General features: G+C 48.1%; 1 pseudogene and 1 gene segment (V, D, J or C); both read right to left on the reverse strand.

Moving 5' to 3' along the window:
* Nucleotides 1-9,876: 9,876 nt before the first annotated feature.
* On the reverse strand, nt 9,877-10,938 carry LOC129148299 (immunoglobulin heavy variable 3-7-like; annotated as a pseudogene).
* Nucleotides 10,939-13,659: 2,721 nt separating this feature from the next.
* Nucleotides 13,660-14,170, reverse strand: LOC114229966 (immunoglobulin heavy variable 3-23-like). The segment is given in 2 exon segments: nt 13,660-14,029; nt 14,125-14,170. Coding segments are annotated over 2 exon segments (384 nt in total).
* Between the last annotated feature and the right edge of the window lie 7,923 nt (nt 14,171-22,093).

Raw genomic sequence — 22,093 nt, forward strand, 5'->3', positions numbered from 1 at the left:
CCTTCTAAAGTGACCCCAGCGGTTAGTCAGCAAAGAGCGATGGCTTCTGCCCTGGTAGGTGTGGCTCAGTGGATAGAGTGTCTACCCGGGGACTGAAGGGCCCTGTGCAAGATTCAGGTCAAGGGCAGGTACCTGGGTTGCAGGATCCCAAGGTCCTGGTGGGGCCATGTGCAACGGGCAACCAATAGGTGTGTCTCTCTCACATGGATATTTCTCTCTCTGTCAGTCTCTCTATATCCCTTCCACTCTCACTGAAAATCAATAGAAAAATATCCTAGGCTGAGAATTAACAACAATCTACACTAATAAAAGGGAAATATTCTAATTAGACTGGACATCTTCCGGACATCCTTCTGGAAAAATTCATGGTGGTGGGGCCAAGGCAGAGGTAGTTAGGGGCAATCTGGCCGGCAGTGGACAGCAGTTGGGGGCAATGAGGCCATCAGGGGAGGGCAGTTAGGGGGCAATCAGGCTGGCAGGCAGAGGTGATTAGGGGTGATCAGGCAGGCAGGCAGGCGAGTGGTTAGGAGCCAGTGGTTCCGGATTGCGAGAGGGATGTTTGAATGCCGGTTAGGCCCAATCCCTGCAGTTGGACATCCCCTGAGGGTCCCAGATTGGAGAGTGTGCAGGCCTGGCTAAGGGACACCCCATCCCCCATGCATGAATTTTATACACTGGGCTTCTATTTAATAAATAAAATAAAAATATAATCAAATAGTCATGGCTCCTGACAGGGAGTCTCAGAAGGGAGGTTGTGCTTAGGGACACTTTCCTGGCTGCCCCTGATCAGGACCTCCTCTGCCCACCCTCAGGGCTTGACCACACTCACGGGCTGTCTGTCCCACCATGGGCTGCATCCCTTGGGTGGGCAGGGCACGTCACCCCTTCTCAGCACATCTGAGATTCCTGCAGGTGGGCTCAGTGCTGTGGGTCCTCTGTCCCCTGCTGGTCCCTGGGCACAGCTGGGAGGCTGAGAGGAGGACAGTGGGGTGGAGTCTCTGGGCTGCTAGAACAGTGGGTGAAAGGAGGGCACCTGGAGGTCAAGCAGTCCCCAGCTGTGCTGGCTGCAGGGCCACCTCCTTAGGCCCTGAGGGATGCAGAGGGAGCCACAGGGCGGCTGTGGGGACCCACCTGACAGCTCTGCAAACCTGTACCTGCCCCTGAAGAGTAATAGCCCATAGACATGCCGAAATCATTTATTGAGTCTAATACTTTTTTAGGGTTTTCTATGTACAATATCATGTCACCTGTGAATAGGGCAGTTTTACTTCTTCTTTTCCAATTTGGATGTTTTTATTCTTTCTTCTTGTCTGATTGCTATGGCTAGCTCTCCCAGTACTATGTCAAACAGGAGTAGTGAAGCGGACATCCCTGTCTTGTTCCTGTTCTTAGGGAAAATGCTTTTAGTTTTTGCCCATTGAGTATGATGTTGACTGTATGTTTGTCATATAAGGCTTTTATTATGTTGAGATATGAACCCTCTATTCCCACTTTGCTGAGCGTTTTTATCAGAAAAGAGTGTTGGACTTTGGCAAATGCCTTTTCTGCATCAATTTATATGATTATGTGATTTTTGTCTCTCACTTTGCTTATGTGATATATCACATTTATTGATTTGTGGATATTGTACCATCCTTGCATCCCTGGAATAAATCCCACTTGGTCATAGTATATGATCTTTCTGATGTAATGCTGGACCCAGTTTGCTAGAATTTTATTGAGGATTTTAGCATCTACATTTATCAGGGATATTGGCCTGTAATTCTCTTTCTTTGTGGTGTCTTTATCTGGTTTTGGGATTAGGGTCATGCTGGCTTCATAGAAAGAGCTTGGAAATGTGCCTTCCTCTTGAATTTTTTTGAATAGTCTGAGAAGGATTTGTTTTAATTCTTCTTTGAATGTTTGGTAAAACTCCCCTGTGAAACCATCCAGTCTGGGCTTTTGTTTGCTGGAAGGTTTTTGATTACTGTCTCAATTTCATTAGTAGTTATCAGCCTATTCAGGTGTTTTTTTTTTTTAATATTCTTCCTGATTGAGTTTGGGAGCTTGTGTTTTTCTAGGAATATGGCCATTTTGTCTAGTTTGGCCAGTTTGTTGGAGTATAGTTGTTTGTAGTATTTTTTTTATTTTTTACAATCCTTTGTATTTCTGTGGGGTCTGTTATTATTTCGCCTCTTTCATTTCTGATTTTGCTTATTTGGGTCCTCTCTCTTTGCTTCTTGGTGAGACTGGCTAGAGGTTCATCAATCTTGTTTATCTTTTCAAGAACCAGCTCTTGGTTTCATTGATCTTTTGTATTGTTTTTTTGTTTGTTTTGTTTTGTTATTTTTTGTTTGTTTGTTTTGGTCCCTATGTCGTTTATTTCTGCTCTGATCTTTATTATTTCCTTCCTTCTTGTTACTGTGGGCTTTTCTTGTTTCTCTCTTTCTAATTATTTAAGTTGCAAGGTTAGAGAATTTATTACCATTTTTTTTAAGGTAGTCCTGTAGAGCTATGAATCTCCCTCTCAGGACTGCTTTCATTGTGTCCCATAGATTTTGGATTGTTGTGTTTTCATTGTCATTTGTTTCCAGAATTCTTTTTATATCTTCTTTGATCTCTCTTGTAACCCAATCATTGTTTAATAGCATGCTACTTAATCTTCAAGTGTTTGATTTTTTCATTGTTTTTATTGGAGATGATTTCTAATTTTAGGCCATTGTGACCTGAGAGGATGCTTGATATGATTTCTATTTTCTTGAATTTGAACAGACTTTTCCTGTGTCCAAATATCTGGTCTATCTTTGAAAATGTCCCATGTGCACTTGAGAAGAATGTATATTCTGTGGCTTTGGGGTGAAATATCCTCAAGATGTCAATTAAGCCCATCTGACCTAGTGAGTCATTTAGGATTGCTGTTTCTTTTCTGATTTTTTGTTTACAGGATTTATCCAGTGGTGTCAGTGGGGTATTAAAGTCCCCTATGATGACTGTATTACTATCTATCTCTCCCTTGATATCTTCCAGAAGTTGTTTTATATATTTGGGTGATCCTGTATTGGGTGCATATATGTTTATCATAATTATATCTTCTTGTTGAATTGCTCTTTTTAGTGTTATGTAGTGGCCTTCTTTACCTCTTGTTATGGCCTTTACTTCAACGTCTATTTTGTCCAATATAAGTGTTGAAACCACAGTTTCTTTCTCATTTCCATTTGCCTGAAAAAATTTTTTCCATCCCTTCACTATCAGTCTGTGTGAATCCTTTGTTCTGCGGTGGGTCTCTTCCAGCCAGCAAATGTATGGGTCATGTTTTCTTATCCATTCAGCTACCCTATGTCTTTGGATTGGTGCATTTAATCCATTTACATTTAATGTTATTATTGATAAGTACTTGTTTGTTGTCATTTTTATTCTTAATGTTTGTGTTCATTTTGCCTTTCATTTCTCCTTTTTACAGCAGCCCCTTTAGCATTTCTTGCATTGCTAGAAAACTCTCTTAGCCCCTTTTTGCCTGTGAATCTCCTGATTCCACCTTCAATTTTGAATGATAGCCTTGCTGGGTATAGTATTCTTGGATTCAGTCCCTTGCTTTGCATCACTTTGTATATTTCATTCCATTCCCTTCTGACCTGATGTGTTTCTGTTAAGAAATCAGTTGATATTCTAATGGGAGATCCCTTGCAGGTAACTTTCTGTCTCTCTCTGGCAGCCCTTAAGATTCTTACTTTGTTGTTGATGTTTGCCAATTTAATTATGATGTGTCTTGGTGTTCGTCTTTATGGATTCATCTTTTTTGGGACTCTATGAGCTTTTTGGACATGCATAGTTTTTTTTCGTGCCAATATTAGGGAAGTTTTCTGTCATTATTTCTTCAAACGGGTTTTCTATTCCTTGTCGTGCTTCTTCTCCTTCTGGTATCCCCATTATGCAGATGTTGTTTTGTTTTGGGTGTCCCAAAGCTCCCTTAGGATCTCCTCCTGCTTTTTAAGTTTTCTTTCCAGTTGCTGCTATGTTTGTGTGTTTTTTCCTACCTTGTCTTCTAATTTGCTGATGCGGTCCTCAGCCTCTTCTAATCTACTGTTTAAGCCTTCCATTGAGTTCTTTATTGCTGCTATGTCATTCTTCATTTACTCTTGTTTGTGTTTTTTTTTTTTTTCATGTTGGTGACTTTCTCATTCAGCTCCTTATAATTCACATTGAGTTTTATTCTATTTGTCATCCATCCATTTGAGCATCCTTATAACCATTACACTGAATTCTTTCTCTGATATGTTACTTGCCTCCATTTCATTTAATTCCCTTTCTGGTGATTCCTCATTTTCTTTCCTTCGGGAACTTTTGTTTTTTGTCTCCCCATTCTCTGCTGTAACGTTGTAATTGTTCCCGTGTCTTAGATGTAACTTCTTTTTATCCAGGTACTTTTTGGGGTGTTGCTAGTAGTGTGGTCTCTCATGTCTCCCATGTTTGGTGATCTAGTGGAGCTCCCTAATTAAGCTATTTGGGTTGTCTTAATTTAGTTGGATCTTGAATGTTAGTTTCTTATTCATGGATTAAGTCTCGTTACAGATTGGTAATGTGACTCACCCCTGGCTTCATTGTTCAAGCTGTTTCGGATGTGATCCTGGTTGGGGCTCTTTTGGAAATGGTTGTCTGAGGTCTTACCGGTATGTGCTCACTGTGGGTTCCCAGAGTCCACGGGAAGTAGTCTTGGGGCATGAAGACCAGTTACTGTGATTTTGGCCTATGTTGTATGACTCTTGCTGGATTAGCTGTCACTCTGAAACTCACTAGGAGAGGCCCAGAGTCCATGACAATCAGGGCAGGTTTCTCATAGTCTGTGGTTGAAGCAATGGGACTCTGGCCAAAACAATTTCCCTCTTTGAATCACAAGGGGGTTCAGGATCCAGCAACTGGTGATGTGGGAATCTCGGAGTTTCTGGCTGAAACAATGTGACCTTGTCGAGGGAGGCAAGGTCTCAGTAACTCACCAACCTGGCCAGAGGTAGGTAGATGGTAGGGAGATGATGTGGATCCTGCTGAGGCAACTGTGTGCCTTTGGTTGGATAGACACACATCCAGTGGGAGCTCCCAGAGGGGCCAGGAGCCATATGCAAGGGGTGTGTGCTCGTGGAGCCCCAAAGCTGGATCGGATCATTTGTGGTGTGTCACTGGCCCCGGGGAGGGAGAATTCCCAGTTTCAGCTTCAGGAGACATGTGCCCTTGATTGGATATGCACACCCAGTGGCTGCTTACAGAGGTTCCCAGGAGCGATCTGCTGTGGCAGTAGGCTCAAGTGGCCCATGTGTTGGAGTGGCACTACCTCAGGGACTGGATGCCAGCAGTCAGAGTTGTGCCTTGCAGCAGCTCAGAGAAGCACATAGGGGCCACCTTCTGGGGCAGCGGGCTCAGGAGGTTTTCACGTTAAATTGGTGCAATTGAAGTGTCCAGAGGTTGACAGCTGAGGAGGCGGAAGTCTGAGTTTCTGCTGCCAGGGCCTTACACCCTTCTTTGGAAACAAGTGCGCCTAATGGCAGCTAACAGGCATCCAGGAGTCACCTGCTGAGTCAGTGGCCTAAGGTGGCCTTTATGCAAAAACCACGTGACCACAGTGTCTGAGGGTAGGCAGTTAGGAAGGGGGAAATCTGAATTTCTACTGCTGGGGCCGTGCACCCATGTTTGGATATGAGCGCCCCCAGCAGGAGCTCAAGGAGGCACCCAGAAGCCACCTATAGGGGCAGAGGGCTCAGTAGTCCTGCGTGTTGGAAAGGGGAAACTATAGTGTCTGGAGGTAATCAGCCGGGGAGGGGGATATCACAACTTTTGCTGCCTTGCACCCTTAGTTGAATTTGCACGTGCCCAGTGGGGCCTCATAGAGGCACCCAGGAGCTGCCTGTCAGTTGGTGGGGCTCAGGAGGCCTACACACTGGAAAGGCGTGACTGGTGTCTGGAGGTTGGTAGCTGTGAAGGAGGAAGACTCAGTTTTTGCTGCTGGAGCGTTGTGCCCTTCCTTGGTTGGATTTGCGCATGGCCAGGGGTGGCTCACAGAGGCACCCGGGGGCTGTTTGCCAGGGCAATGCAATCAGAGGCAACCTTGCACTGCAGCCGGGTGACTGAGGTGCCTGTGGGCAGGGCGCCAGGAGTGAGGGAAATCCAAATATATGTAACTAAAATGAAGGATTTGTAATAAAGCTTTTGAGTAACTCAAGAGGAGTCTGACTGTTCTCTCTGTTGGTGAATGAACCAGTCGCCCTTCTCCCTGTAAAGAAGAGAAGCCACAGCAGTAACCTTAGATGTTATCTCTAAGGAAGAATGTAGCAGTTTAAATCCAAGTGGCTAGAGGCCTGGGAACAGGCTACTGGACCTACTCCCTCCGCACCCAGCCTCTTATGAGTATACATGATTTTCCAAAGTCTGGGACAACTTAAAGACTTTGAAACATTGCTGGGTTAAATAATAAACATCTAAATATTTTAAAATAACATAAAAACTGAAACATTAATTGCTAGACAAGTTTTCATTCACCTGCTCTTAGCTTTTATTACAGAAAGTCTCTTGTAATTGGTTGAAGGTATATTTTCTTCAACAAAAAAAGTAAGAGTATATATACAGTGTGTTCTTAAATGTCAATCTAAGAAATGCTTGCTGTTTACTTTTTTGGTTATCATTAAAGAAAAATTAAAGTTGCTAAGAATGAAGAATTTTAATACATTTCAAAGAATAAAAGAAAGAAAATGTATGTACAAGTTACTGAAGGTATGACAGAAAAAAAGAATATTAGAGTAGAAACACTTAGTGGAAGTTATAAGGCATGGTTATGTATTTTGAAGGAAAAAGAAAGTGCTTTCTAAAGGTGGTTATTTCTGAAAGTTGTAAGAATGTCTGTGGAAGTTATAAGAAGTTTGTAGAAAGAAATGAAAAAGGAAATTGATTATATGATACAGGCCAATAGGCCAGGACAAGCAGAACAGGGAAACTGAAATATTAAAACAGCAGTTTGCAACCATCTAGAAAACTCTGTATCCTAAACCAAGGACACTTAAGAGTCAATGATTTGTATTTTGCCCCCCTAAACAGAGGGTAAATAGCTTATGTCAAAGTACTCAGGGAAACTAATGGGAGAAATCCAATTAGTGTCATTTATTGGCCACACCCAAGGACAAATGAAGTTAGAATATAAGCATTATTTTGGATAGTTTTTCATTTAATAAAAAGGAAAGACCATCTTTCAATCATGGGAACCGAAGTTTGCTAGCCTATGTTCCTATCTAATACACTTGAATATTTAATCTTTTCATAAAATCAAGTTTGACAATCCTTCAAGTGTTTGAATTTTAAGCAACTTTTTCTTGGTCTAGAATTGGCTTTGGATCATCCCAATATGCTCTGAAATGCCTTGAATGTTTGTTTTCTCTCTCATAAAGGAAAGTTTTATACTGAAGGTACATAGGAACCTTTGTCAAATATAGTTATAACCAATGGTTATTAGTTATAATATTATACAATATTGGGTTTTACAGAAAGAACAACATTCCATGTCATCTGCATTATAATAAAATCCATGTCATTTTAAATTTCTTCTTGTCATTTGGAGACAGTTACTGTTTTGTTATAATGCATTTGGAAAAATATTACATCTTCTGAAGAGTAAATGGAAAGGACTGTAATAAAAATCAGAAGTCCTTAAAGCAGGTCAGTGTATTTTTCTCCCTATATGATCCCTCTGAAATTTGGCAATTCTTAATCAATGAATCAGGGCAATGCATTTCTTTGCATAAATTCAATAAAACCGGTTTCAAATGGTGGTCTTATTGACTGAAAACTTTGACTGCAATGTCATATTTTAAGAGTCCTGTCTGGACTCTGAAGACTTGAAGCCAATCAGAGTGCCATAGAGAAAGCCTGGTATCCTGCTTGGTAGCCCTGAAAATGGCTGGTGCTGGAGCCTCAGGCCCATTCCCTACCATCACTGGTGGTTGGTTAGAGTGGAAAGGGAGCAATGAGGGTGCCTCTGTGTCCCTGTGGAGCCCCACGCACTCTAGGCCATGACAAGTAGGAGGGCTGCTGAGATGGGCCTTGAAGCCTAAGGGGCAGGCCTGGGTGGAGCCTCTGCAGGTGAGGAATTCACCTAATCCAGCAGATGCTGCAGGCAGGCCTCATGGCAGCTGGATGGCTTGGCTTCCCTGCCCTACAGGGCACACTAAGATTTAATCATGAAATTCCGGCAAAGGTGGTCAGCTACCGTCCTTGTTGTGTTAATGCAAACATTCACGCCAAATTGAATGCAATAGATAAATTGGTCCTAATTTGGCCCTTTAATAAACATAAGGGTGATTTTAAGGAGAAAATTTTTATTTTAGTAGGAAATTGTTAGAACTGAAATGTTTCCTTTCCCTTCCACCAGACCATTTGTTGTAACTCTTGCTGTTCTAATTGCTCAATAATACTAAATTTTATAATACAGTGTGTCTTCGCCAGGTCACACGTCAACCTCCTTCTGTGCCCAGGCCTCATCGTCCCTCTGACTGAGAGCAAGGATCTGTGGGCTCTGAAACAAAACTTTGTCCCTTCTCAGCATGGAAGTAGCCAGAGGAGGCCACCGATGCCCATTTTCCCTGAAGGATTCAGAGCCAGGTTCCTTGAGGGGATGTGTTAGGCAGTTAGACAGACATGAGGAGAGCAAGGACGATGGGCCAAGTGGAGAGGAAATAGATGGGACCCTGAGATGTGCTTCTCACCACTCCAAGTGCTCAGAGTCCAGGAATGAAGGAATCTGTATAGACTCCCTCTCCCTTCCTCTAAGAAAGCCAACAGGTTTTAGAACAGCTAATAGAGATAGAATCAGTAAGCCCTGAAGACCCAGAAGTTATGCCAGACTAGATCTCTGGACTGCCATTACAATCCCTTGGGTGATGAAGATGAAAAAGACTTGAGCTGCTGAACATCCTACTCTTTAGCTTTGAGTCTTCTATTGAATCCCCAAGGCTGAAAATCAGCTTGAGGGTCAAGGGTGTATGTGTGGTGGTGATGAAATAAGACATTTTGGGGGGATGGATGGGGCTAGCAGCCTGGCTCTGTACTTAGTTAATCAGTATCCCTAATGCACATTCCTGTTAGCCTATAGTCCAGTCACTGCCCCTTCCTTAATTATCTGGTCCTGCAAGACCTGTTTACCTAAATACTCCCATTTTACAGAGGCCATAAACCGTGAATCATACACAAACCCCAGAGGGGGTTATCCATGCTGGCGCCAGGCCAGGCCTTTAGGTGTGGTCTCATGGCGCCCATCCCAACACACGGGCTCTTTGCAAATCCCATGAAAGGTCTGGAAGTCCCATCCATATTTGGGGGACAAAGAAACCAAATGGTATAAAGAGAGGGCTACCTCCATATTGGTGGGCTCAGGATTTGTAAGCAGGCTCCCCTGAGCCACTGTACTAGTGCATGTGAAACCTCTGAAAATAAATGGGTTTTTCTATATCTCCAAGTACTCCTGTGTATTTTTTGGTCACCTGGTAAATTCTGTAACAGTGTCACAGTGGGTGGTCCCACAGTGGGTGAGGGCACAGTGGGTGAGGTCACAGTGGGTGAGGACACAGTGGGTGAGGTCATAGCGGGTGAGGTCACAGTGGTGAGGTCACAGTGGGTGAGGTCACAGTGGGTGAGGTCCCAGCGGGTGAGGTGACAGTGGGTCTGCTGGTTCTGCCCTAGGCCACCTCCTGCCCATGCGTGTCATTGCAGCGTGGAAACACCAGCTATTTTAAGCCTGGATCCAAGGAATGGCAAGTCAGTGGCAACAGGTTCAACAGAGCTCTGGGAGATTCATTATTTTATTTTTATTTATGAAGAGGAAACAAATTTGTAAAGGAAATGCCTCTTTGACCTCTTCCTGCACCTGCTTTCGTGCTGGATTCCTGAGTTTAGTGAGTCCTGAATCCATGCAGGTATTCTGAGCACAACTTACTGGCCCTGCGCGCCCCTGGTGTCCTGAGCGCCCCCTGCAGCACAGCCCTGCTGCTTCCCTCAGGGAAGTTTGTTTCTGGGCTCACTCTGACTTCCCCTCATTGTGTCTCTAGCACAGTAATACACGGTTGTGTCCTTGGCTCTCAGGCTTCTCATGTGCAGATACAGCGTGTTCTTGTCGTTGTCTCTGGTGATGGTGAACCCGCCCTTCACAGAGGCGGCATACTATGTGGTACTACTATCACCCATAATGTCTGAGACCCACTCCAGCCCCTTCCCTGGGGCCTGGTGGACCAAGCTCATCCAGGAGCTACTGAAGGTGAATCCAGAGGCTGCACAGGAGAGTCTTAGAGACCCTCCAGGCGGCACCAAACCTCCCACAGACTCCACCAGCTGCACCTGACACTGGACACCTGCAAACACAGAGACACAAGGTGGACTTAGAATCACAGGGAAGCAAAAACTGGCTCAGGCAAAGGTTTCAACACTCGCCTCTGCTGAGAATGACCTTGAAGAATGATCAGGAGGAAAATGCAGCTTGGCACCAAGTCCATGGTGGAGCCGCTGGGGTTCTTTCTCAGGCTCTTGGGTTCTGGGTGTCTCCCCAACATGCCCGGTTAGGCCCTCTTTTATGAGCAGGAGGAGAGCCCCATTTGTATGGAGTCTGGATATAATGGAGCAGATGCTCTAGAGTCAGTCATTGAGTTGGAGAGCCAGTTAGCCAATCTCCTGACCGACCTGAAGACCACAGCCTCTGGCAGTAAGGAATATGATGTCTTATGCTTCGTGGGAAAGTACCTGGATGAACTACCTGGAACAGCAGCTTGTGCATCATAAAGCATCAGAAAAGCAGACCCAGGAGGAGGGAGACCCATTGGAAATGCCTGCTGACATGTCAGGGAAATAGACCCAACACCTCAAGGCAACTAGGCAAGTCTCCCCCATGGCAGTAGGTCCCCAATCAGCTGCGTAAGATCCTGATCTTCTCCACTTGACTGAAGACTGCTGTCCTTTGCTGGTGTATACACAAACAAGTCTGTTGCTGCACTTATATAAAAGAAAAGAAAAGTGCAATCACGCTGGGGAGGGAAGGGCATGGCAGGTCAAATACCACAAAACCTTACTTCTCTCTTCCTTTTAAAAATATGTTTTTAATTGATTTTAGAAAGAGGGGAAGGGAGAGAGAGGTAGAAACATCAAGAGAGACAAACCTGGTTGGGTTGCCTTCTGCACAACCCACACTGGGGACTGAGCCTGCAACCCAGGCATGTGCCCTGACTGGGAATTGATCTGGTGACTGCCAGAAGCCAATTCCAGCATGTCAAAAGGGATGAATCATTTGGAGATGACTGAGGGCATTTTCCCAAATATGAAAGGGATGCATAAAATGATTGGTTGCTGCCAGACAGCTAAGGGCATCTTAATCTACATGTTATTACCTCCTACTAGCCAAACACCTGAACAGCCATAGTCAAATTCTTGCAATCTGTCAATAGATTCTTTGTATAAGAAACCCTACCCCTTTTTGTGTATAATTCTACCTTGCCTTAGGACAATTTGTGTTAATAAATATCAAGGGTTCCTGAGACAAGGAGAACTTAGTTCTTTAAGGTAAGTTTTTCTGACTCCCCAATCCGCCTTTCAAAACTATGTTTCATCTCTGGACTCTTATTTAATTTACGCACAGCCCCTTCTCCAGATTTCTGAACCCTTCTAGATGCTTTATCAAGACCACTGGCAGGTGACCACTTGGTGCCTGGGTCAATGGTCAACCACTGAGCCACATGAGCCAGGCTGCATCTTCTTTTCTTTATCCTCACCTGAGGACCTGTTCATTGATTTTTAGAGGGAAATGAAAGGAGAGAGAGAAATATTGTTCAGTTGCCTCCCATATATACCCATACTGCAAATCAAACCTGCAAAAATTTCATTTATTTATTTATTAGAGGCCCAGTGCACAAATACATGCACAGGTGGGGTCCCTTGGCATGGCCGGTGATCAGTGCCAATCGGGGCCATCTTGCCCAGTCCCGATGGGGGCTGGCCTGGGGGAGGGACCATGGGAGGTTGGCCAGCCACAGAAGGTTGGATGTGGGAGTGTACTGACCACCACTGGGCATTTCCTGCATTGAGTGTATGCCCCCTGTTGGTCAGTGTCCATCATAGTGACCAGTTGACCGGTTGACTGGTAGTTCAGTCACTTGGACACTTAGGCTTTTATATGTAGAGACTTATTTATTTAAATATATTTATATTGATATCAGAGGGGAAGGGACAGGGAGAGAGAGATAGAAACATCAATGATGAGAGAGAATCATTTATTGGCTGCCTCCTGCATACCCCACACTGGGGATGTTGCTCACAACCTGGGCAAGTGCCCTAGCTCGGAATTGAACAGTGACTTCCTGTTTCCTAGGTTGATGCTCAACCTCTGAGCCACACTGCTGGGCTGTTGCTGCACTTTTAGGATTCACAGAGCTCCCTGTGCACCTGGGCTCTGATCACCGGGACATTGGCAACATAATAGGTGACTAGGCACCAGCCCTTCCTTGACTGCCCTCTGACCCCAGTGGCCACAGGCATGTCCACTATGATGCTCTGCAGCTCAGAGGCCCCTGGAGGTTCCCTCAGCACATGTGTGAGCTGAAGGAGGTGCTCTGAGGTCAGTGCTCAGCTGTGTCTCCACCTGACACAGGTGGGGCCCCCACACCCTGACATCACACGTGGGCACTGCATGTGGGCTCAGCAGGGCGGCTGAGGCCGGCTTCAGGTCGCCTGAGTGGCCCTGGCCCTGGCATCTCAGGGAGGGCCTGGCACAGGAGATGGGCATGAGGGGATGGCGTGGGGTTGCATTTAAGGTAAAACCTACCAGGCAGGAAGTAGAGGGCAGAGTGCAGCCACACAGGACATCCTATGCAGGCCAGATGGGGAGAGAATGTGGATGATACCGGACAGAGGGTGAGGATGGGGTGGTGTCTGTGGAGCTTGGAGGCACAGCAGAGGTGGGTGGGGACCAAGTCTCCTTCAGCAGGTTCTCAGAATCCAGGTGGATTCTCCAGGGGAAGCGGGACAGCTGTTGGGACGCATCCCGCAGGACTGTGTTCTGAGACCCGCTGGGAACAGGGCCCAGCAGGGCAGTGACAAGCCCCATCACTGGGCCTCCTTCCTGCCTCCATCCCAGGACACACTGAGCTGGGTCCACCTTGCAGGCTCACAAAAAGGAGCCGTGTCCACGGGATCAGAACCTGAACCGCCATGTGCAGAGACAAGTGGCTAACTGCCCTCAAAGACTCCTCCCAGGGCTGAAGGAGAAGCTGATCACCCTCAGGTGAGGTTTGGGGCCAGGATTCTGCGTTCCCCACTCAGCACTGCACAGGAGGGTGGATGAAGTCTCTTACAGTGAGGGGAAAAGAGAATCCCTACAATGTTTTCCTTGTCAACCTGGAGAGCAACCATCAGGGACATGGCGACAGGAAGGGCGCAGATGAGAAGACCACCAGATCTGAAAACAGCCACTTCCTACTTTTTTGCCTGCAGAGAATCTAATTCAAGACACAAAGAAGGAAGCAGGAACTGCCCCAGGGACAACAGGAGGGAAGAAAGCATTGACCCATATAGGAAGCCCTGAAACCCCTCCAGGGAAAGCATCTGAGTTGGGACCCTCCCTTTGCTGGTCCTGAGCGCCCCCTGGTGTCCTGGATGCTCCCTGCAGCCCAGCCCTGCTGCCTCCCTCAGGGAGGAGGTTTGTGTCAGGGCTCACACTGACTTCCCCTCACTGTGTCTGCTGTACAGTAATACACGGCTGTGTCCTCAGCTCTCAGGCTGTTCATTTGCAGATACAGCGTGTTCTTGGCATTGTCTCTGGAGACGGTGAAGCGGCCCTTCACAGAGTCTGCATAGTATGTGCTACCACCTGTATTAGTAATCCGTGCGACCCACTCCAGCCCCTTCTCTGGAGCCTGGCGGACCCAGTCCATGTGGTAGCTACTGAAGGTGAATCCAGAGGCTGCACAGGAGAGTCTCAGAGACCCCCCAGGCGGCACCAAGCCTCCCCCAGACTCCACCAGCTGCACCTCACACTGGACACCTGCAAACACAGAGACACAAGGTGAATTTAGAATCACATGGAAGCACAAACAGGCACAGGCACAGGTCTCAGCTCTCCCCTCTCCTGAGAATGACCTTGAAGAATGATCAGGAGGAAAACGCAGCTTGGCACCAAGTCCATGGTGGAGCCGCTGGGGTCCTGTCTCAGGAGCTTGGGTTCTGGGTGTCTTCCCAGCATGTGGGGCTGGGCCCTCTTTTATGAGCAGGAGGAGAGCTCCATTTGCATGGAGTCTGGATATAAGGGTGCAGCTGGGACCCTGGGCTGCATGCCTGACCTTGTCATCCTAGGGGCAACCTCAGATGAGAAAGGACTCAAGGATCCTGGCCACAGGAGGTCCTGTCCTGACCCACCCTCCCTCCCTCCTTTCCCAAGACCCAGTCATCCTGACCCCATCTCTTTGGTGGCAGCTTCCAGGATTGAGAGTCGTCCATCCTTGGGGATTTGATGAGGACCCAGGGCTGCTGCCCCAGGAGGTGCTGTGGATGGGGCTTCCTCTCGCTCTCCCTCACCCGCCGTGGGCCATGTTGCTTTCTGGGGTTTGGGAATGAGAGCTTGCATTGGAATGATGCTTTTATTTTGAAACTAAAAATGGTCTTCATCATTTTCCACAATCAGCTCTTGAATAAAACTCTCTCGTGTACATGTGACCAGACAGGAGCCGCTGGGCTGTATGCTGTGGCCACAGCCTCTGACTCAAAACTGCTGTCTCCATGCTAAGCATGCAGCTGCCTTCCCGAAACCACACAATTCTCTCAATTTCCCTGCTGTTCACGTGCAAAAGTCCTGTTTTCCCAGACTCAAGTTGGGAGAAGTTCCATCACTCACAAATGGAGTCCTTGCTGGTGTTGCTCAGTGGTTGGAGCATTGGCCCAGGCAGCAAAGGTCTCGGGTTCAGTTCCTGGTCAAGGGCACATACCTGGGTTCCAAGTTCTCTCCTGGCCCCTGCTCAGGGAACCTGGGGAGGCAACCAATCCATGTGCCTCTCTCACATTGATGTTTCTCTCTTTTCCTCCCTCCCTTCCTCCCTCCCTGCCTCCCTCCCTCCGTCCCTCCCTCCTTCCCTTCCTCCCTCCCTCCCTCCTTCCCTCCCTCCCTCCCTCCCTCCGTCCCTCTCTTTCTCTGAAAAGTAATGGAAACATATCCTTCCGTGAGAATAAAAAATGTAAAAAGGAACACATTGGCTTTTGGAAGAAAACTCTGGGTAGAAATGGAGGCACCAAGTTGTCCTTGGGGGCAGGTGAGTCCCTCCCTTCTTGGGGGCAGAGGGGCCACCTGCAGGTCAGTCCTCAGCTCTTCTTCTGGGGGCAGCCCTGTCCCACAGCCTCTCCCTCTGCCCCACGCAGTACAGGCCCTGGCCAGCTCAGCTGGACTCCCTGTGGGTGAGGCCTCCACTCCCCCCACTCGCTTTACCCAAGAGGAGACCATGCCCACCCCAGGTCTGAGTGAGCTCACCTACCCCAAAGCAGGGGGTTCTGGTGTGGAGAGGGGAGACCTGGCCTGTGGACACATTATGAGCCCATTGCTCAGCTGCACTAGGCAAGGCTCATCCATGAACTGCATCAGCCGCCCACACTGAGCTGATGGATGAGGGGTGCAGGGCGTCTGCCTGGTCCCAAAGCCCTGCTCTCTGCTCAGCCTCAGACCCAGCTAGCACCTCCCCAGCTGTTGGTTGAGAGACCTGGGTCCGGGTTTAATAGAAATGCAGAGATGAGGGGTTTTCAAGGCTGAGAAGAGGAGGGGGTGTGAGTCAGTGTGCAACGGAGTTGGCTTCTCCAGGCTGCAATCAAAATGCTTTGGAAGTGGGCACAGGCAGGTGATGGCCGCACAGCATAGCGAATGTGCCACATGCCGCCGCTGTGCACTTTGTGGACAAAACAAGGTAGACACATGACCAGGGGCTGACAGTCACCTCACAGGGTGATCTGGTCAGAATTCCCTAACTGGGCCATCATGGGGAGTCAGCTCCAGGCCTTAACTTTTTAGTAAAAGGTTTCTCTTTGCCTAAAGCCAGCCCTGCCCATGGTTCTTGAGCATGGAGGTCAACACTCCTTTAAACAAGCCATACCCGCCCTCAGGGGAGCACTCTTGTTAAGTGTCCTGAGATCCAACCCCTGCCTGCTCCCTCCCACCTCCATGCAGCCTTCCTTCCTCCCTCCTCAATCCCAAATGTGTCAGAGAAGCTGTGAGAGCAACTCTGACACTGGCATTCTCAGGGGCATCTGAGATCCTGCTTCCTTGCAACTGTCCCAGGTTTGGCTCAGATAAACTCTTCAAAAATTCTCCACAGGTTTGGAGGTTCGTATGTCAACTAATTCTATGTGGTTCACTTGTGCTGTGGACTTTATGCCAATTCAACAACCAAGGGGAACCTGGAAACGTGTCACAGGGGGAGACGGGCACAGCTGGGGAGGCCTCGTTCCTAAGGAAGGGAACCTTACGTCCATGACAACCGACACCAAACTTGTTTTCCCTCCAACACATGGGAACTGTTTAGACCTCATCCTGGCATGGTCGCAGGTTTTTAATAATTTTGTGCACATCCCTCTCCACACGGGGAAGAAACAGGTATGAACTTATCTTGAAAATGAAGAAAAGACCACATGTTGATGTAAGAAATGTCCAAACATGAGAGAATGTTTATAAGATGTTATTGGAGCCGAACTGACAACAACTGTTGGGGAGCAAGACCTCAAATGCACAGAGAATAACCGTTTGCAGCTGCGTGTGTGCATTTGAAGTTCAGGAGGGAAGGTGAGGAAGGTGACAGGGAGGAGGGAGAGAGCCAGGCGGGGACTGGGTGCCAGGACAGTTACCAGGAGGTGCTCTCCTGAGGGTGGTCATGCTGATGTCACAGGTGTGTTAACACAGATGCACAGGATCCATGGACGGGGTTGCTCAAGGCAAAGATGAGCCTTTTAGTAAAGAAGTGATAGGCCTGGGGCGTGCCCACCCCCAGGGCTGCCCAGGTAGGAATGTGTGATCAGAGCCTCCTGTGAGGGTCCTTTCAGTCACTGGATTATGTCAGAATAAAGACAGAGCCCCTTTTATGATCACAAATACAATCCCTAAAGCTAGACATAGAAAAAGGCTTTCTGTGAGTTCTGTTGCTTGGAGCAAAACTATTTTAGGACAAAGCAGGAAATGTTATCTCTGCTGAACTCTCCAGCTGCTCCTGGTCTGGCCCCTGTGCTGGTCCTGAGCACCCCCTGGTGACCTGAGTGCCCCCTGCATCCCAACCCCAGGGAGGTTTGTGTCTGGGCTCACACTGACTTTCCAGCCACTGGAGCCCTTTCCCTGGGGGCTGCCTGACCCAGTTCCAAGTGGCACTGTTGCTGGAGACACTGTCCCCAGAGATGGCACAGGTGAGGGACAGGGTCTGCCAGGGCTGCACCACCATGGAGCCCGACTCCTGCAGCTACACCTGGGAGAGGACACCTGGGACAGAAGGAAGCAACAAGGTTAATCAGTCCCCGTCTCTGTGAACACGGCTGTGATCCGCCAGGTCCCCAGACACTGACCCCAGGGGAGCCTTAGCAGGGGAAGGAGACAGCCATGACCCTGGGTCAGCCAGACTCAGCAGGCTCTGCGGCCCCAGTGGGGCTGTATTTACACAGGAAGCCACGCCTGGCATTTGCTTGAACATTGCTCACTGATATAAGGACCTGGGTGTACACAGCCCACTGAGGCACAAACCCCAGTTCTGCAGCCAGATTTTTCCAGAGCCAGGTCCTTGGGCAAGTGGAACCCAAGACAGGGGTCACAGACAAGAGTGCTCAGAAGGGGCCTCTGGGTTTGTGTGTTGTGGACCTTACATGAATTCCAGAGCCTGTTTACCCACATTAATTGATTGGATTTCATCCATCCATTCATTCACTCATTCATTCATTCATCCATCCATTCCACCAACACTGAGGGCCAGTGACACACCAGCATTCCTGTAGGCCACAAGGACAAACCAGTAAGGAAGACAGAGGCCCTGTCCCCATGTTCTGGGACACAGGCCAGGTGCTTGTGTTGTTTCACAAATCAGGGGGCCGTACAAGACGCCTAATGAGCCAGTTAGATAAGAGTCATCTTTATTGCACCAGGTTCAGAGAAGATTACCTCTGTCAAATTCTGAGCAAACACAGGAGGGAGTATTTCCTTTTCATATCCTTCTAGTTCTTTGTGTAAGACAGCTTGTAACCTTGAGTACATATCATATCTATATAGACACCTGTAACCTTGGATGAACAAACACTTGACAGAATTTGTGAATTAATATCAGTATCAGTGTATCAGCCCCTTTAGATGGCTAGCTTGCAAGGTCAGACAGTTAAGTTTATCTTTTACTATTATTTGAACAAAAAACAAAGTCATTTTATATAATAAGAGACTGTCTTAAAGTGACAGAGTTTACAATGACAGAGTTTACAGGACTAGGGACTATCTGACAATAGCAGAGAATTTCAAACAGCAGTTTTATCCAAGATGGAGGTTACTATGCTTCACTTGTGTGTCAGACACACACCATGTGGCCCCAGAGCCTCAGTTGCAGGTTCCCAGCCCTGGTTGGGTGTGTGCAGGAGGCAACCGATGGATGTCTCTCTCTCACATTGATGTTTCTCTCTGTCTCTCCCACTCTCTTGCACTTTCTCTAAAAATCAATGGGAAAATACACTTAGTGAGGATCAACACAAAAAATATTTTAAAAAATAAACCAAAGAATGATGGCTCCTGACAGGAGTCACAGAAGCGAGGTTCTGCTTAGGGAGTTTCCCGGTGTAGGAAATAGGCCTCTGAGCTCCACCCCAGCATAGTCAACCTTTATTGGAAAGGGTTACTGAGTGTCCCCAGGGCAAACGGAGTGCAGGAGGAGGGAAGAGGCTATAAGAACAAAGAACTGTGCACCTGAGCCAGGATGCGCAGCCTCAGCTAGACAGGGTGAGGTGGAGACAACTAGAAAAGGCCTCAGCCCATTTTAAAATGCCCCAATAGGAGCCCTAGGCCACGTCTGAGGAAACTATGAAGCCCATAGTACTCAGCCACTGAGGAACCGGAGGTGGACTCTATACTGATACCAGAGCCTGTAGCAGGAATTCTTCCCGGGTCTTGTCTCAGGAATCAAAGAATGAAGTCTTCAACCAGAGGATTTCAAACTAGGCAGGATGAGGGGATAAATAGCTGGTGATCGCTGTTCTGTGTGTGCCTGCACAAGCAGACACCCCCTCTTGCAAGAACATAGTAAAAGGCTCCTTTTCCCCTGTCCCAATTATGTCCCAATTAATTGGTTATCTGCCTAGATTTAGTGAGACAAATGCAGGTGACCAGGAGTCAGCAATAATGGCCTATCCCCTGGTACTTTAATGTCTAGACAGCTGAGCTGAACCAGAACACATGAACACACAAGACAGAATGAGTATGCAATCACACAGGGTTTATTTACCTACTAGGGGCCTGGTGCATGAAATTCGTGCACTGGGGAGGGGGGGTCCCTCAGCCCAGCCGGGCCCCTCTCACATACTGGGAGCCCTCAGGGGATGTCCTACTGATGGCTTAGGCTCTCTACCTGTTGGGAGTGAACCTAAGCTGCAGTCTGGCCACTCTTTGTGGGAGGTGACCGGGCTGATCAGGGGAAGGCGCCAGGCCCATCACCCCACTGCTGCAGCCACTGCCAGTCACCGCAGCCACCAAGGTATTTTCATCAACACGGATTCCAGTCCCTTCACCATAAAAAAATGACAACTTTCTTTAGAGATTTTCAAGATGTGTCTTTCATAGGATATGACATTTCTTTCTTTATTTTTCTTTTTATCCTCACCTGAGGATATGTTTCCATTGATTTTTTTCCCCCTTCCCTCTGATCCCAGGCTCGGCCCCTTCCCAAGCCTACAGCCTCCACCGGAGACTGTAGTCTTGGGAAGATGGGTCCCGCCCCTCCACCAGCTGGGAGTGACCTGGGTGCTGAGGAGGTTCCCAGGACCCAGGTATGTATGCAAATTAACCACCATCTTTGTTGGGTTAATTTGCATACTCACTCTGATTGGCTGTGTGTGTAGCAGAGGTACAGTCAATTTACATGTTTCTCTATTATTAGGAAAGATTCCTAGTGGGTCCTAGGCTCCAGCAAAGGCCACCCGGCGATGCACACCGAAAGATGGACGACGAAGACAGAGACAGACAGGCGGCCGCAGTTGGTTCAGGCTTGCACAGCAGAGCAGTCAGTCAGGGGCTTGACTCACGGAGCCACATTGAGTCCTCCTCCTCTATCAGGCAGGAGACGTCCACTGAAGAAGGTCCGGAGCTTATATAGCGGGTAGTAAACAACTTGTGTCTTATCAGTGTGGGCCAGATGGTGTGTTCTATGCTAAGAGCAGGGTGTTCACACTTTAAGGGCTCAGGGCGTTCACATCAAGATAGTGGGGTGTTCACCAATTTGGAAGTTACAGAGTATTGGGGTCTCCACACAGCAAACATTTCACACCATAATTATTTCCCACATTAGGAGGGTTTCCTTATGACGATGACATTGTTATAACATCACCATCCTTCTGTCTCAGAGTCTGTTATTTGAATTCAAAAAGGTGAGCATTTCTCACACCCTTTGCCCCCAGCTCAGGGCCTCCTCTGCCCACCCTCTGAACTTGAACACACACACACACACACACACACACACACACACACACACACACGGGCTGACTGTCCCACCACTGGCTGCATCCCTAGGGTGGGCAGGGGACATCACCCCTGCTCAGCACAACCAAGAGCCCTGCAGGTGGGCTCAGTGCTGTGGAGCCTCTGTCCCCTGCTGGTCCCTGGGCACAGCTGGGGGCCTGGAGAGGAGGGCAGCAAGGTGCAGTCTCAGGGCTGCTCAGGCAGTGAGTGGAGGGAGGGCACCTGGAGGTTACAGCAGCCCCTGCCCGTGCCCACTGCAGGGCACCCTTTCAGGCCCGTGGGCTGCAGAGGGACCCGTGGGACGGCTGTGGGAACCCGCCCAAAGCAGCTCCTCAAACCTGCACCCGCCCCCATGAAGGCCCAGCCCCCTGACGAGAGGCCTCAGGCAGCACTCCGCGAGGACAGGAGGCTCTAAGAGTGGACAGGAGGGGCCCCTCTGGCTTCTCTGGTGCTGAGGACAGACAGACAACCAGTGGGTGGGGACCGGAGTCCTCCCTGAAAGGAAACCCAGCATCCTTGTCCCCACCCTCTTGGGGGTTTTTCCTGATTCAATTTTCAGGAGACAGGCCTCTGTGGTCCACCCTCAGCTCAGTCACCTTTTAGAAAAGAGACAGCCTCCACCAGCCACAACTGAAATATCATTGCTGACATGTGCACATAAGGAACTGTTTGACATTGAAATTGGGTCTCAAAAGAACTGTTGGCCCAGAAGGAAACTCACTATAGACTGATTCATTTGCCTTTCAGCATAACCATTATTGCTTGTCTCATTTTTGGTTTTTATAAGTAGCACATGATCTCACTCATCTAGGGGAAATGATGAACAACATAGACTGATGAACAAGAACAGACCCAGAAACAAGGAGGCATGGATCAGACTGCCCAGCCTCAGAGGGAGGGTAGGGGAGGGTGGGGATAAGGGGGAGAGATCAACCAAAGGACTTGTGTGCATGCATATGAGCCTAACCAGTGGTTAAGGACAACAGGGGGGTGGGGGCATGAGTGGGGACGGGTGTGGGATGGGAATGGGGGGATGAGGACAAATATGTGATACCTTAATCAATAAAGAAATTAAAAAAGAAAAAAGAAAAAAGAAAAGAGACAGCCTGTGGCCAGTGGGTTCCTGAAGTTCCCAGGGCAGACACGATGGGATGGGATAGGTGGGTGAAGGCTGTGCACATGACCAACAGCCATTTGACAGGAGGGTCCCCTGGACAAAGGAGGTGGAGACACTAGGAAAGGCCTCGCCCATGTGTTAAATAGCCCAATAGGAGACAGCAGGGCCCAGGGGAGGAGCCTGAGAGGAGGTGAGCCCCATAGTCCTCAGCCAATGAGGAACGGGGAGGGACCCTCTCCAATGGGATTAAGTTTCCTGTGGTCCCTGCTCTG

Source organism: Eptesicus fuscus, chromosome 24 (assembly GCF_027574615.1).
Source record: "Eptesicus fuscus isolate TK198812 chromosome 24, DD_ASM_mEF_20220401, whole genome shotgun sequence".
Classification (NCBI taxonomy): Eukaryota; Metazoa; Chordata; class Mammalia; order Chiroptera; family Vespertilionidae; genus Eptesicus; species Eptesicus fuscus.